Below are 16,968 nucleotides of genomic sequence, written 5' to 3' on the forward strand. Positions count from 1 at the left end.
TAGTTTCATACCATTGTCATTAGAAAAGATACTTGATTTCAGCTCTCTTTAATTTGTCCAGACTTGGTTTGTGGCCAAATATATATAAATAGAAGAATTAAACATACGCATAACCAAGAAGTGAATGTTAATCTTCATGCCACTAACCTTTTGTGTGAGTGCTCTCCCTTCCACAAAGGGGCTCATCTATCACTTTAATAATGTAGAGTTCTGCTTTCACTGCCTTCCCTTCCCTACTCAAAACTGTAATCAGATATGAGTCACTTTACATTGACTGCAACAATTTTAATCAATGTTCTATGTCAATCAGATATTTACATTTTAATTTTTGTCTAATTTGGAAAGAAACACGTCAGTCTTTTAAAATAAATTTCAAATACCAAGAAACCATGTTGATGATTACTCTTTACTTATTTATTTATTTATTTGAGACAGGATCTCACTCTGTCACTCAGGCTGGATGGAGTGCAGTGGCTCGATCTTGGCTCACTGCAACCTCTGCCTCCAGGGTTCAAGCGATTCTCCTGACTCAGCCTCCCCAGTAGCTTGGATTATAGCTGCCTGCCACCACCCCGGGCTAATTTTTGTATTTTTAGTAGAGACAGGGTTTCACCATGTTGGCCAGGCTGGTCTCAAACTCCTGACCTCAAGTGATCTGCCTGCCTCGGCCTCCGAAAGTGCTGGGATTACAGGCGTGAGCCACCATGCCCAGCCCATGATTACTCTTTAAATAGCAGGGGAGTCTGTAACCCTACCACATGTAAGTTAGACTTGAAGGTAAACTTTATTCCTTTTACTTAGGAATAGGTGTGGAGGGCTTGAAGGGTCAGGTTTTCACTATTGTTTTTCTAATTGTTATCCCTGGGGGCTGGCCCTAAAATAAAGGCAATTTCTGTTTCTTGACTAATCCAACTCCACCTCATATTTCACATAAGCCATATATATATGAAATGACATGCCATTACAGAATTACTAATCACAAGATTCTACAAAGTAGGAAAATTACTGCCATGGGGGCAATACTTTAAATAAAAGCAGCAGTGCTCCATATGCCTGTACTGCTATACATGAATAACTTTCACTGGAATCTCAACTGACTGCTGTATACATGAATCTCAAATGACTGTTGTATACACTGAGCTGAAATGGAGTCACCAAAGCAACTGGGAAAAAAAATAAGGACAATGTTAGGCACCTTAAAATAATGCTTCATACTCATGGCAACCTATCAGTTGAAGAAACAGTTTGGCTCACTAGTATTTAAGCAAATTAGTAAAAACACATCTATTTGGGAACTAACTTTCAGCTGTTAATGTCTAATGTGTTATCTATAGGCACTAGTTGCAGCTCACTAATTAAATTAAAAGTATGTCACCACTGTTATTATAGAATAAGCCTTCAAAAATCAGCTTGTTTTGGCTCCCTTCTGAGAGGCATTCATGATTGATCTAACTGGGACACTTCAGATCACTTTTGAACAAAAACCATTTCCTCTCAAATATTGGTAATCAGCAGTTATATAATCCTATGTTATACTGAGTTCCAAATATAGTTTTTTTTTTGGGTAGAATTCGCTTTACCCTTCTGTGCTTCATATATATATCTATATCCATCTATCTATCTATCTATATTTATTTTTTATTTACTATTATTATTTTTGATACAGAGTCTCACTCTATCGCCCAGGCTGGAGTGCAGTGGCACGATCTGGGCTCACTGCAAGCTCTGCCTCCGGGGTTCACGCCTTCTCCCGCCTCAGCCTCCCGAGTAGCTGGGACTACAGGCGCCCGCCACCACGCCTGGCTAATTTTTTTATATTTTTAGTAGAGACGGGGTTTCACCGTGTTAGCCAGGATGGTCTCGATCTCCTGACCTCGTGATCTGCCAACCTCGGCCTCCCAAAGTGCTGGGATTACAGGCGTGAGCCACCGCGCCTGGCCTTTTTTTTGTTGTTGTTGAGACAGAGTCTCACTCTGTCGCCCAGGCTGGAGTGCAGTGGCGTGATCTGGGCTCACTGCAAGCTCCGCCTCCTGGGTTCATGCCTTCTCCCGCCTCAGCCTCCCGAGTAGCTGGGACTACAGGCGCCCGCCACCACGCCCGGCTAATTTTTTTTTTTTTGTATTTTTGGTAGAGACGGGGTTTCACCGTGTTAGCCAGGATGGTCTCGATCTCCTGACCTCGTGATCCGCCCGTCTCGGCCTCCCAAAGTGCTGGGATTACAGGCGTGAGCCACCGTGCCCAGCCTGTGCTTCATATATTTTTTAAAATAGAGACTGATCTTTCCTTTTTTTGAAACAGGGTCTTACTTTGTCATCTATCCTGGAGTGCAATGGCATGATTACGGCTCACTGCAGCCTCAATTCCTTCAGGCTGAAACCATCCCCTTGCCTTAGCTCCCCAAATAGCTGGAACTACCGATGCACACCACCACACCCAGCTAATTTTTGTATTTTTTATAGAGACAGGGTTTCACCATGTTGCCTAGGCTGGTCCCGAATTCCTGAGCTCAAGCAGTCTGCCCGCCTCAGCCTCTCAAAGTGCTGGAATTACAGGCATAAGCCACTGTGCCCAGCCTAGATTGATCTTTTGACATTTCCCACATTTCCCATGTGGGAGAGGTCAATATGGCCAATTAGAAGCAGCTAGTGTGCAGGGCTCTCATGGAGAGGAACAGACCCCTTCAACTGAAACATCCAGGTACTCAGGGACTAATCAAGGAAACAACCTGACCGACAGAGAATGAAGAAAAGCAAAACAGGACAACGCCTCACCCGGGAGCAACACAGAGCCAGGGGAACCCCCACTGCCCAGAAAAGTGCTTTCACTGGTGGTAACTCCAAGCACTGGAAAATCCGAGTCTACTAGGGACTGGAATGGGCCCCAAGCATACTGCAGCAGCCCTATGGCAAAGTGGCCAGACTGTTACATGGGTACCTGTTCCCATATCTCTTCACCGGGCAGGCCTGGGCCTCCAGCCATCCCCAGCCAGAGCTATCAAGCAGTAGCAACTCAGCAACTCCAAGAGCAGAGCCTCCAGTGGCAGCTGAGAGCCTCTTTGCCACTGCCCCTGCAATGGAACTGCCCTTGTCACCCTTGGATTAATGAAGGAGCAAAGACCCTAAGTACCTTATCCACACCTCCAACAAGCTGCAGTCAACCCAAGGAGAGGAAACCAGTCTGTCTCCCACAGGTCCCCCTGCCTCTTACCCCACTGCTTGTCACCAGGAGAACCCCTGGCTTGGGCCCACAGCATAGACACTCCTTGCTAGGCCCACAGCTTAGACCCTCCCCCACTGGGCTGACTCTAGTGAGTGAGTGCTAACATGCATCTGTCTGGGGTGGAGCCCCCAGGAGACAAGCAAACGACCCTTGGCCACAGCCACTACTAAGATCCCTTCCTCTGCTGCCTCCGATTTGGGGAAGGAACAGTGAGATCACCCTAGAAACCCATCTCATATGTAATGACACTCACAGGCTCAAAATAAAGGGATGGAGGAAAATATACCAAGCAAATGAAAAACAGAAAAAAGCAGAGGTTGCAGTCCTAATTTCAGACAAAACAAATTTCAAACCAGCAAACATCAAAAAAGACAAATAAGGACACTACATAATGGTAAGGGTTCAATTCAACAAGAAGATTTAACAATCTTATATATATATGGACCCAACACAGGAACACCCAGATTCCTAAAGCAAATTCTTAGAGACCTTCAAAGAAGTCTCGGCCTGGGGCGGTGGCTCACGCCTGTAGTCCCAGCACCTTGGGAGGCCGAGACGGGTGGATCACAAGGTCAGGAGATCGAGACCCTCCTGGCTAACACGGTGAAACCCCATCTCTACTAAACATACAAAAAATTAGCCGGGTGCGGTGGCGGGTGCCTGTAGTCCCAGCTACTCAGGAGGCTGAGGCAGGAGAATGGTGTGAACCCAGGAGGTAGACTTGCAGTGAGCCGAGATCACGCCACTGCACTCCAGCCTAGGGGACAGAGCGAGACTCCGTCTCAAAAAAAAAAAAAAAAAATCTCAAAGACCTTCAAAGACTCCCACACAATAACGGTGGGAGACTTCAGCACTCCACTGACAGTATTAGATAGATCATCAAGGCAGAAAATTAACAAAGACATTCAGGACCTAAATGCAACATTGGACCAAATGCAACTGATAGACCTTTACAGAACTCTCCATCCCAAAACAACAGAATACACATTCTTCTCATCACCACATGTCACATACACTAATATTGACCTCATAATTGGACATAAAACAATCCTCAACAAATGTAAAAGAACATCAATCATACCAAACACACTCTCAGACCACAATACAATAAAAACAGAAGTCAAGACTATGAAAATTGCTCAAAACCATGCAATTACATGGAAATTAAACAACTTGCTCCTGAATGACTTTTGGGTAAATATATGAAATTAAGGCAGAAGTCAAGAAGTTCTTTGGGCTGGACGTGGTGGCTCATGCCTGTAATCCCAGCACTTAGGGAGGCTGAGGCAGCTGGATCCCTTGAGGTTAGGAGTTGGAGACCAGCCTGGCCAACATAGCAAAACCCTGTCTCTACTAAAAAAAATACAAAGATTAGCTGGGGTAGGGGTGGTGCGGGCCTGTAATCCCAGCTACTCAGGAGGCTGAGGCAGGAGAATCGCTTGAACCGAGGAGGTGGAGGCAGCAGTGAGCCAAGATCACGCCACTGCACTCCAGCCTGGGCAACACAGCAAGACTCCATCTCAAAAAAACAAAAAGTTCTTTGAAAATAACAAGAACAATGATACAACATATCACAATCTCTGGGACACAGCTAAGGCAGTGTTAAGAGGAAAATTCATAGCACTAAATGCTGACATCAAAAAGCCAAAAAATCTCAAATTAACAACCTAACTTTACAACTTAAAGCATTAGAAAAGCATGAACAAATCAACAAAGTTAGCAGAAGATGAGATGTAACAGAAATCAGAGCTGAACTGAGGAAAACAGGGACATGAAAACCATTCAGAAGATCAATGAATCCAGGAGTAGGCTTTTTGAAAAAAATTAATAAAATAGGCCATTAGCTAGACTAATAAAGAAGAGAGAATATCAAATAAACACAATTAGACATGAGGAAGAAAATGTTACTACTGACCCCATAGGAAAAAAAAAATCAGAAACCTCTAAACCCAAAAAGTAGAAAACCTAGAAGAGATGGACACATTCCTGGACACATACACCCTCCCAAGACCCAGCCAGGAGGAAACTGATTCCCTGAACAGACTAATAATGAGTTCCGAGATTGAATCAGTAATGAATTGCTGACTAACTAAAAAAAGTCTGAGGCCTGATGGATTCACAGCCGAATTTTACCATATGTAAAAAGAAGAGCTAGTACCATTCCTACAGAAACTATTCCAAAAAATGGAGGAAGAGGGGCTCCTCCCCAACCCTCATTCTATGAGGCCAGCATCATCTTGATACCAAAACTTGGCAGAGACACAGCAAAAAAAGAAAACTTCAGGCCAATCGAGTAGGCTTCATCCCCGGGACACGAGATTGGTTCAACATATGCAAATCAGTAAATGTGATTAATCACATCAACAGAGCTAAAGGCAAAAACCACATGATTATCTCAATAGACCCAGAAAAGGCTTCTGATAAAATTTAACACTTCTTCATGTTAAAAATTCTCAATAAATTAGGTATCAAAGGAACATACCTCAAAATAATAAGCGCCATCCATGACAAATCCACAGCCAACATTACACTGAATGGGCCAAAGCTGGAAGCAATCCCCTTGAAAACCAGCACAAGACAAGGATGCTCTCTCTCACCACTTCTATTCAACACAGTATTGGAGGTCCTAGCCAGAGCAACCAGGGAAGAGGAAGAAATAAAGAGCATCTAAATAGGAAGAGAAGAAGTTAAGGTACCTCTGTTTGCAGACGACATGATTCTATATCTAGAAAACCCCATAGTCTTGGCCCAAAAGCTCCTTCAGCTGATAAACAACTTCAGCAAAGTTGCAGGATACAAAATCAATGCACAAAAATCACTAGCATTCCTATACATCACCAACAGCCAAACTGAAAGCCAAATCAGAAAGGCAATCCCATTCATAATTGTCAAAAAAGAATAAAACATCTAGGAATACAGGTAACCAGGGAGGTAAAAGATCTCTACAATGAGAACTACAAAACACTGCTCAAAGAAATCAGAGAAGACACAAACAAATGGAAGAACATCCCATGCTCATGGATAGGAAGAATCAGTATGATTACAATGGCTATACTGCCCAAAGCAATCTTCAGATTCAATGCTATTCCTATCAAACTACCAATGATATTCTTCACAGAATGAAAAACAAACTATTTTAAAATTCAGATGGGACCAAAAAAGAGCCTGAATAGCCAAGGCAATCCTAAGCTAAAAGAACAAAGCTGGAGACATCACGTTACCTGACTTCAAACTAAACTACAAGGCTACCATAACCAAAACAGAATGGTACTGGTACAAAAACAGGCACATAGACCAATGGAACAGAATAGAAAGCCCAGAAATAAGGTCGCACATCTGTGACCATCTGATCTTCAACAATGCTGACAAAAGCAAGCAGTGGGGAAAAGATTTCCTATTCAAGAAATGGTGCTGGGCTAACTGGCTAGTCATACACAGAAGATTGAAACTGGACCCCTTCCTTACACCATACACAAAAATCAACTCAAGATGGATTAAATACTTACATGCAAAACCCAAAACTATAAAAACCCTGGAAGACAACCTAGGCAATACTATCCTGAACAAAGGAATAGGCAAAGATTTCATGACAAAGACACCAGAAGCAATCACAATAAAAGGCAAAATTGCCAAGCGGGATCTAATTAAACCTAAGAGCTTCTGCACAGCAAAAGAAATTATCAACAGAGTAAACAGACAATCTACAAAAAGGGAGAAAATATTTGCAAACTATGCATCTGACAAAGGTCTAAGATCCAGAATCCATAAGGAACTTAAACAAATTCACAAGGGAAAAACAAACAACCCCATTAAAAGGTGGGCAAAAGACATGAACAGACACTTCTCAAAAGAAGACGAAGACATACATGCAGCCAGCAATCACATGAAAAAATGCTCAACACCACTGATCATTAGAGAAATGCAAATCAAAACCGCAATGAGATACCATCTCACACCAGTCAGAATGGCTATCATTAAAAAGACAAAAAAATAAGATGCTGGTGAGGTTGCAGAGAAAAGGGAACACTTATACGCTGTGGTGGGAGTGTAAATTAGTTCAACCATTGTGGAAGGCAGTATGGTGATTCCTCAAAGGGCTAAAAGCAGAACTACCATTTGACCCAGCAATCCCATTACTGGCTATATATCCAGAGGAATATAAATCATTCTACCATAAAAACATATGCATGTGCATGTTCATCGCACATGCACAATAGCAAAGACATGCAATCAACCTAAATGCCCATCAATGACATAGTGGATAAAGAAATTGTGGTACATATACACCATGGAATACTATGCAGCCATAAAAATAACAAGATCATGTCTTTTGTGGGAACATGGATGGAGCTGGACGCTATTATCCTCAGCAACCTATTGCAGGAACAGAAAACCAAATACTATGTGTTCTCACTTATAAGTGGGATCTAAATAATGAGAACTTATGAACACAAACAAGGAAACAACAGACACTGGGGTCTACTTGACAGGGGAGGGTGGGAAGAGGGAGAGGAGCAGAAATGATAACTACAGGGTACTGGGCCTAATACCTGGGTGATGAAATAATATGTACAACGAATCTCCATGACACGTGTTTACCTATGTAACAACCCTTCACATGTGCCCCCAAACCTAATATAAAAGTTACGAAAAAATTTAAAAACTTTGTAAATGAAATAATAAGTTGAAAAAGTAGAGGACAGCGAAATAATCAATATTTTCCTATAAATAGCTAAATTCATAGATGGAAATTTCATAAAACAGATATTCTTTAAAACAACAAGAATGTAAAGAGAAACAGGACTGCTCAAAAATAATAACTATGAACTTGGGAATATAAAATACATATCTACATATTAATATTTGAGTATTTAGCTTTAATGTGGTTAAGTTTTTTAAAAATCACAGCAAGCATTTGCAAATAACTATTCTAAATGCTCCAAAGTTTTCTAATACACTGAATCAAAACCATTTTACTCTATTTTAAAAGATTTCTGTAAATATTGGATTAGGAACTATGATTATTATTCTCAGGATACCTATGACATGGATGAGCAAGACACATATGAAACAGGTTTGGAATAACACCATAGTGTTTGTGGCTAGGTGTGATGTGATCAGATTAGATTGTCACATAACCTCCGAGGAAGAAAAATCAATCTTGGAGGAGGTTGGGCTGCAGCTTGCCCAGAGCCAAAGCAGGATTTGGACTAGCACAGTGGCAGAGGCAGGGCATTTTACACAAGGAATACCATGCCTATGCCAAGGGGTAACAAAGGGGCTGAAGTAGAGGGTATTTGTGAGAAGTAAGGAAAAAGACAAGCTTGGGAAGGGGAGACGGTACAAACTACCAAAAGTCCTGAAGTACCAGGCTAAGTCCCACAGACTCATTTTATGTTTCAATAAGAGAGAAATGTATGTACATGTAATGTGATACTGTTCCTAAAGAAAAAGTTTTTAAAAAGAGGAGAGAAGTGATGAAAATGAGAACTGAAAAATTTTAATCTGTGAATGGCGCTCACAATGGGTAATGAAGAGGGCTGAAAACTAATGCCATCACAAAAGGAACAAGGCCCTGGATGGCAGGCGGGCAGCTTAGGGAGTAAGCATAGAGGTGAGAATACAAAATAAAGGCAGTAAAAGTTAGTAAAAATTTGGTTAGAAGTAATTACCCAGAAAAGTCTTCTTGATGCATGGTGATGATTATGGCCTCTATAGCATCTCCCACAGAAGTGAGTAAGGGTTGCACAGCATTTTCCATAAGAGCATGAATAGCCTAAAAAAAAAAAAAGAAAGAAAGAAAAAGAAGAGGCAAGATTAAAGAAAAACAACCCAAAGAAATTTGAGATGTGAGAAACACCGTGACTAACAGTTTTCATATTATATCAAATGCAGACTAAGTTAACAGAAGTCTGCTCCTCTCCCTAACCACTGTCGGTAATGATTTTTAAAGCTTAAAATATGTGGAACATGGCACTAACAAATTTCAACACCCCCACTCTTATTTTTTCCAAAAGGTTCAGTGGTTAAATAAGCCCATGAAAAAGGGAAGGCATATGCAAGAAGACAGTAGTTCCACTAATGAGGTAAAGGTCAAATGAACACATTTAAGTTTCACAAAAGAGTCAGGCAGGACCAAAAGTAATTATTTAAGAATTGGAACAACATCATATGCTTTTAACCAGAGTGAATATAATAAACAGACATTGATTCTTTTTTTTTAACTATTAGGTTCAAGGGTACATGTGCAGATTTATTATATAGGAGTTTGTCATGGGGATTTGTAGTATAGATTATTTCATCACCCAGGCACTAAGCCTAGTACCCAATAGTTATTTTTTTCTGCTCTTTCCCCTGCTCCCACCTTCTACCCGCAAGTAGGCTCCAGAACAATGTTTCTAATAGGGCACAACAGTTGGGCATTTCATGAATTAGGTTTCAGTTGAGAGTTCTACAGCAGTGATTCTCAACTGTGGGCAGTTTTGTTCCCCAGGAAACATTTGGTATTGCTTAAAGACATTTTTCATTGTCACAGTTGGGGATGGGGGTACAAGTGTGTTACTAGCATCTAGTAGGTAGAGGACAAAGATGCTGCTAAACATCTTACGGAATACAGAACAGCCCCTATAACAAAGAATTACCCAGCTCAAAATGTTGATAGTGCCATGGTTGGGAAACTGTTCAACAGGGAGGTATAAATCATCATTTACTTGATGTAAAACCCTAGGTCTTAGTTATGGGCTTTTAGTGTGAAAATAATGACTGAGGCTCAAAACACGTAAAATCAAAAATGTAAATATATTATACACACTTCAAAGATAATATAATGAAGATAGATAGTTTTGGCTCATACAAATGATCAAAATCAATGAGCAAAGGTAAAATATAGGACCTTTAATCATTAAATTCCTAATCTATAACCCTTAATCTCTGGTAAAAATAAATATACAATGTACAGGATTGTGTGTGTGTGTGTGTGTGTGTGTGTGTATACATATAGTTTGCCCTCCATACAGGAGCTCAGAGTCTAGTGAGAATAGTTAAAACGTTATGCATGTTGAGTAACCCAAAATCCAAAATCTGAAAATGTCCAGTGAGCACCTTCCTTTGAGCGTCATGTTGACACTCAAAAAGTTTCGGATTCCCAAGCATAGGAGTTTGGGAAAGCTGAGGCACTTGGGAAACCACAAGACATTCAGCATATATGGAGTATAAGTGCCTGGAAGAGACAGAGGCAGCAAGAGGTGTACTTTGTATAGGTTACTAAGAAGTTAGGAATTTATCCTAAAGGTACCAGGAAACCAATGATGGGTTTTAAGCAATAGACAAAATGTGGTTAATGATTTGGATTTAGGAAAAACCATGTTGGAGAGTAAACTGGATAAATTAGACTACAAAAAGGAGTACAACTATAAGGCCACAGCAGTGGTACAGAGCTGCTGGAGAGTGAGAGAGGGAGCTTGAAAAGGAGAGAGCCAGAGAAGACCGCCTAATTTTATGTTTAAACTCGGCACGAGTCTTCAGCTAACTATCAATAATGCATGTGCAGAGCAAACTAAATGTGGCTTGCAACTGAGGCTCAAAGAAGTGAACTGATTGAGGTGTGGCCAACTGAAGGTATGACAGTACACAGTTTGAGTATAACCAAGCTAATTGCCTGTAAAGCAAAATCACCAACATGCTTATAAAAAAAGGTAAAAAAAAAAAAAAAAAAAATCCTGTTTCTACACAACATAACATTCACAGTGTTCAGGATTTATTCAAAATTACTACACATATAAAATGCTAGGAAATTTTATCAATTCTCAAGGGAAAAGACAATCAAGAGATGCTTAACCCTGAGATGAACCAGACTCTAGAATTATCAGGCAAGAACCTCAATGAGGCAAGGAAAAATATGCACACAATAAATAAAATAATAGGAAATCTCAGTAGAGTGAATGAAAATGTAAAAAAAAAAGTTATATTTAAACTTAAAAATTATAGTAGCTGAAATTGTAAAATTGACGGGATAGGCTTAGTAGAAGAATTATAGGTAGAGATGACCGAGGAAAGAGTCAATGAACCTGAAGACAGAATTAACAGAAATCTCTCTGGAGAAGAGAAAAAATACTAAAAAATAATTAAACCTAAGAAAAAACTGCAAAATGTCTAATATACTGGTAACTGGAGTCCCGTAAGAAAAGAAAATAATGGGGCAGAGAGAGAATGAGGCAGCAAAACTACTCGGGGGGGAAAAAGGCCTCACGCTTCTCAAAATAATGAAAAGCATGAATTTACAGATTCAGGAAAATCAGCAGATCCCAAACAGGATAATTTTGATGAGAACTATGCCTAGGCACATCATAAACTGTTGAAAACCAAAGATAAACAGAAAATCTTGAAACTAGCCAAAAAAAAAAAAAAAAAAAAAGATTACATACAAGGGAACTAATTTTAATAAGTAATGTCTTCTTATCAGAAAGCATGGAGGCCAGAAAACAGTGGAACATATTTTAAGTGCTAAGAGAAAAACATCTTTCAAACCCATATTTCTATTTTCTGTATAAATATCCTTCAAAGATGAAAGTGAAATACATTTCTGGCAAAAGAAAATTAGGAGTGTTCTTTGCCATCACACTCACATGATAAAATTTAATTTAAGCTCATCAGATTTTAAATGATGATTTAAAATAATCATTAAAAATCATCATTTGGCTGCTCTGCCTATGAAGTATCCATTCTTTAGTTTCTTTTCTTAATAAACTTGCTTTTACTTAAAAAAAGGTAAAACCATCAACATTTAATTCTGTTATCAGAATTAAATTAGAAATCAGTAACAAGATATATGCAGAACCCAAAAGTAATTAGAAATTTTAAAAACACATTTCTAAATAATCCATGACTCAGATAAGAAATCACAAAGGAAATTAGAAAAATATTTCAAACTGAATGAAGATACAAGTATAACACAGAAAAATTGCAGTGCTTAGTGGGAAATTTACAACGTTAAATGTTTATTTGTGGGGAAAATGGTCTAAAATCAATGATGTAAAGTCTCAAATAAATCTTAAAAAATAGCAAAGAAAACTCACAAATCCAAAGATAAACAGAAAGTATTGAAACTAGCAAAAAGTAGAAAATAAAGAAAGATAAAAGCAGAAATAATTGAAACACAAAACAGAGAAAACTAGTAAAGTTAAAAGTTGTTTCACTGAAAAAATTTACACAGTTGCTAAACTCCTAGCTAGATTGATCGAGAAAAAAACAGGAAGAGAACACAAATCAACAACATCAAAAATGAAAAAGAGGTTATTCTTATAGGTCCTAAAGACATCAAAAAGATAGTTAAGTGAGCTCAGCACAGTGGTTTATCCCTGTAGTCCCAGCCACTTCAAAGGCTCAAGCAGAAGGATCCCTTGAGCCCAGGAGTTCAAGGCTGTAGCACGCCATAATCGTGCCAGTGAATAGCCACTGCACTCCAGCCTGGGCAGCACAGTGGAACCCTGTCTTTAAACAAACCAACCACAAAAGGATAGTAAGTATTACACAGATTATTCTGACAAATTAGATAACTAAGATGAGTAGACAAATACCTTCAACGTCACAAAGTATCAAAGCTCATTCAAGAAGAATAGATAACACAAATAGCCCTTTCTCTATTAAATGAATTAATGTGTAGTTATAAGCCTTTCTACAGAGAAAACTACAGACCCAGATGGCTTCACTGGTGAATTCTACTACACACTTGAGGAAAAAAAACAAAAACAAAAACAAATTCTACACAAACTCTTCTAGGAAACAGAAGAGGAGGAAACACTTTCAAACTCATTTAGTGAAGCCAGTATTAACTTGCTACCAAAACCAAATAAAGACATAGAAAATTTTATGACAATATTCCTTATGAATATAGATGTAAGTAAGCATCCTTAACAAAAATTAAGTAAATCAGTATCCAGGAATACATAAAAGGATACATTAAGTATCCAGGAATACATAAAAAGGGTAATACATCATGACTAAGGTTGGTTTGATATTTGAAAATAAATTACTATAATATACTTCATTAGCAGAATAAAAGAGTAGAGCCATATGATTATTTCAATAGATGCAGAAAAAGCTATTTAATGAAACTCAACACCATTTATAATAAAAAATAGAAAACTAAGAATAGAAGGGAACTTGTTTAGTCTGACAAAGGCCTTCTATCAAAAACCTACAGCTAACATTATTATATCATTAACCTATAGCTAATACTATACTTACAATAGTAAAATACTGAATGCTTTACCCCCAGGTCAGAAACAAGTAAATGAGGTCCATTCTTACCAGTTCTATTCAACACTGTACTGCAGATCCTGGACAGTGAAACAAGGCATGGAAAAATAGGCATAAAGATCAGAAAGTAAGAAATAAAAATCCCTATTTGCATAAGATATGGTGGTTTACATAGAAAACTTTATTGCTGGGTGAGGTTTCCCACTTAGGAAAAATATGAAATAGGAAGAGAAGAGAGCATCTTGGGGAATGCCTTCATTTCAAGGATGGGTAGAAACTAACAACTAACAAGGAAACTGAGAAAGGAGATTAGATTATATTTCCTATGCTCTTTACAAAGCAGGGAAATATGTTATACATTTTAAAAAGATTTACCTAAAATAGTTAAAATTACAAAAATATTGGAGCCTCAGCAATCTGGAATATTCCTTTATATAGAACATCAAACCCACACAAAAAGGGAGAAAGAAGCATTGCCATATATAAATTTGGCAATGTAATCACTATCTGCACAAGACAAATCTCAGTAAAAAATGGATCAGAATTACTGGACCAAGGGGTTTAAATGGTACTTATATAGCTATGGTGGTTATAATGAAATAACTCTAAATGTATACTCAATATTAATTATGTCATTCATAACATATTAGACAATGTTTAGAATATGTGATGATGGAGACTCTGCATCTGCTCTCCACCCAACCCCTGCTCTGCTCGCTCTCCAACTTCACTCCTGCTCCTTTACTCTCACTCACTCTGCTCCAGCCACTCTGGCCTCCTGGCTGTTCTGTGACTATTACAAGCCTGTCCAATTCAGGTCTCTATTCCTGGAACACTTGCCCCAGATGGCTGCTTGGCTCACTCCTTCACTTCCTTCAGATTTTTGCCAAAATGTCTCTTGATTGGAGAGGCCTATATAAAATAGCACTTTCCTTCCATCCCCATTCTCTATCCTTTACTGTGCTCTATTTTTCATCATAGCGCTTATCACCACTGGGCTCCTCACTACAATAAAAGCTCTACATGGGAAAGGACTTTATTTGTGACTTTCACTGTGTATCACTAATACCTGGCATATGACAGACAATAAATATTTTTGAATAAATGAAAAAAAAGAATAGGTAATGATGAACCTCAAGCCTAAAATAACATTTAATTTTGGATAAAATCTCAAGGTAGAGAAGAAAGGACTGTTATATGTCTATATCTATATTTTTCAGTAAGTTAAAAAGTATGTTTAATATCTTCTCTATGAAATAAAATCAAGCAGATTTCTGGGTTGGGCTGCAGGCATTTATACATCGTAACTCTCTACCTTGAATTCAAAGTGACTTATTAAATTTCCAACAATTTTATGAAATTCAACATTCCTTTTTATTCTAAGTCAGGTTTTTTTTTTTTACTTTTTACTTAATAAGTCATAACAGTTTTTTATAAGACTTAAATAGCAAAGTTAAAACTTTCACTGAGTGTATTAACATGAGCAATGAAGTCTCTAACTGATGAGGCCACTGCAGGAGGGCCTTGTACTTATTGCTAGTCTTCTGTTATCGAGTTCGAAAAGGCAAAATTGGTATGCCTTAGCAAAGTACAGACCCAGCTACACACAGCACTGGTCCTGGCAAGCAAACCTCAGAGTCACGGCTGCAGCCCAAGATTAGGGCAATTTTCCCTGCACTGACTCCAGCTAATATATTAAAAGAATAATCTTTGTTTTCTGTTAAAAATAAAGATTCAGAGAAACTACCCTATACTGAAATACAGTCTATGAGTAATTTCTATTTTTAACTCTCCAAGTGATTTTTATCATCAAAGTGAAGGCACTCTGTCTTAATCCAGAGAATGGACCTTCTGAAACTGTGGGTTGTGTCTGACCATTAGAGGTCAAAAAAATCAATTCAGTGGGTCAGTATCGTAATGTTTTAAAAAGTAATAGACTAGCATAGAAAACATTAGAATGCGTACACAAAATAAGGATAAGTATTACTTTGTGAAACTTCTGTATCAACTATGTGTATAGAAGTACACTTTATGCAATTACATATGTATGTATATATTTATAAATGCTTATTACGTATGAGGGCACAAAGTAAAATGTACTTATTTTGGGTAGTTATCAAAAAAATGTTTGATAGTTACTGCTAGAAGAAAAAAATGTGGAATTATAGAAGAGTATCCATTCCCTGTCTGGAACCAAGAATGTTAAGACTTTAAGATTTGTCATATTGACCTGATTTTATGATCATTGATACATATGCCAACCTTACTAAAAACAATTATTTTATTATGGAAAAATATTTTAAAGCACATTAGGGGAAAAAGGGATATAGAGAAAACATACAAGTATACTTCTAATACACTGGGGGAAAATAGACTGTCTCCTTCTCTTACCCTCAATGAATCAAATCCATTCATATATGAATTTAGTGTCCTTATATTTTGGTGCCTGTTAAATCCTCATTCCCTGTAAATTCTAAAGCATTTGACTTTAGAAGCTCCCTTCCCCTTTAGGATTTGTGACACTGTATTCTCCTAATTTTCTTCCTTCTTCTGATTGTTCTTTCCTTGTTTCCTCTTTTCTCTAAATATGTGTTTCTCCATAGGATTTACTTGTAGGCTTTCATCTCAATTTTAAAACTCTCCCTTAGAGATGTAAATCCAATCTAATAGTTGAAATTTATTACTCTTGTGTAGGTTTATTGTACCATTTTATAGATGCAGAAACTAAGGCAAGAGAGAGCTTATTTACTTGTTTGAGGTCATATAGCTGGTTAAATAGCTGAGATAGGATTCATATACAGGTAGTTTGGCTCCAAAGTCTACGCTTTATGGCCTTAGTTACTTACTCGCCAAGTACTAAATAAATATTTAGCAAATAAAGGAAAGATGGTGGCAAGGTGTAGTAGACATAACTCTTTAGAGTTAATGAGGTCTGCATTTACCAGCGATATGACCTTGAGCAAGATATTATTTCTAAGATACATAAAGTGGGAATACAAATACGTAACTTGAAGGGTTGTAGTAATATTTCAAAATGTGCCTCTCTAGTACTCTTGATAATATGCTTGTTTTTAAAAGAGATACTGTCAACTACATATGGCTCTGAATCTCATACCATTATTGTTTATGCAATTTCCTAAATAATAGAAAGAGGGTATAGTTATGTTTGTATAGAAAAAATGAGAATATGTTCTGGTTTTATGCCTCAGTTTAAAGTAGGGTTTCTCAACCTTGGCATTACTGACATTTTGGACTGGGAAATTCTGTTATGAGAGAGGGGTGGGCATTGTCCTATGCATTGCAAGATGTTCAGCAAAATCCTTGGCCTCTACTCACTAGATGCCAGTAGCATCTCTACCATGTCATGACAATCCAGAATGTCTCCAGATGCTGTCAAATGTCACCTGGGGACAAAATGATTCTGCTGGAGAACCACTGCTCTACTGGAATAATACTGGGTTGTACTGCCATTAGATAAATACATGTAAGACT

At 38.3% G+C, this 16,968-nt stretch overlaps 1 protein-coding gene across 2 annotated transcripts in view; it reads right to left on the bottom strand.

The window, feature by feature from the left end:
• The window catches only part of COG5 (component of oligomeric golgi complex 5), a 362,628-nt gene that overhangs the window by 38,410 nt on the left and 307,250 nt on the right, over positions 1-16,968 (bottom strand). Inside the window, exons 17-18 of one of the 2 annotated variants that reach the window (XM_055114808.1) lie at positions 8,892-8,995; positions 5,632-5,845 (exon numbers count right to left, since the gene is read on the bottom strand). In XM_055114808.1, coding sequence (XP_054970783.1) covers positions 5,647-5,845; positions 8,892-8,995 — 303 coding nt within the window. In that variant the 3' untranslated portion in view covers positions 5,632-5,646. Of the gene's footprint in view, positions 1-5,631; positions 5,846-8,891; positions 8,996-16,968 lie in introns of those variants that run through there. The other variant, XM_003811197.6, reaches the window with a different exon arrangement.

This window comes from Pan paniscus, chromosome 6 (genome assembly GCF_029289425.2).
Source record: "Pan paniscus chromosome 6, NHGRI_mPanPan1-v2.0_pri, whole genome shotgun sequence".
Lineage (NCBI taxonomy): Eukaryota > Metazoa > Chordata > Mammalia > Primates > Hominidae > Pan > Pan paniscus.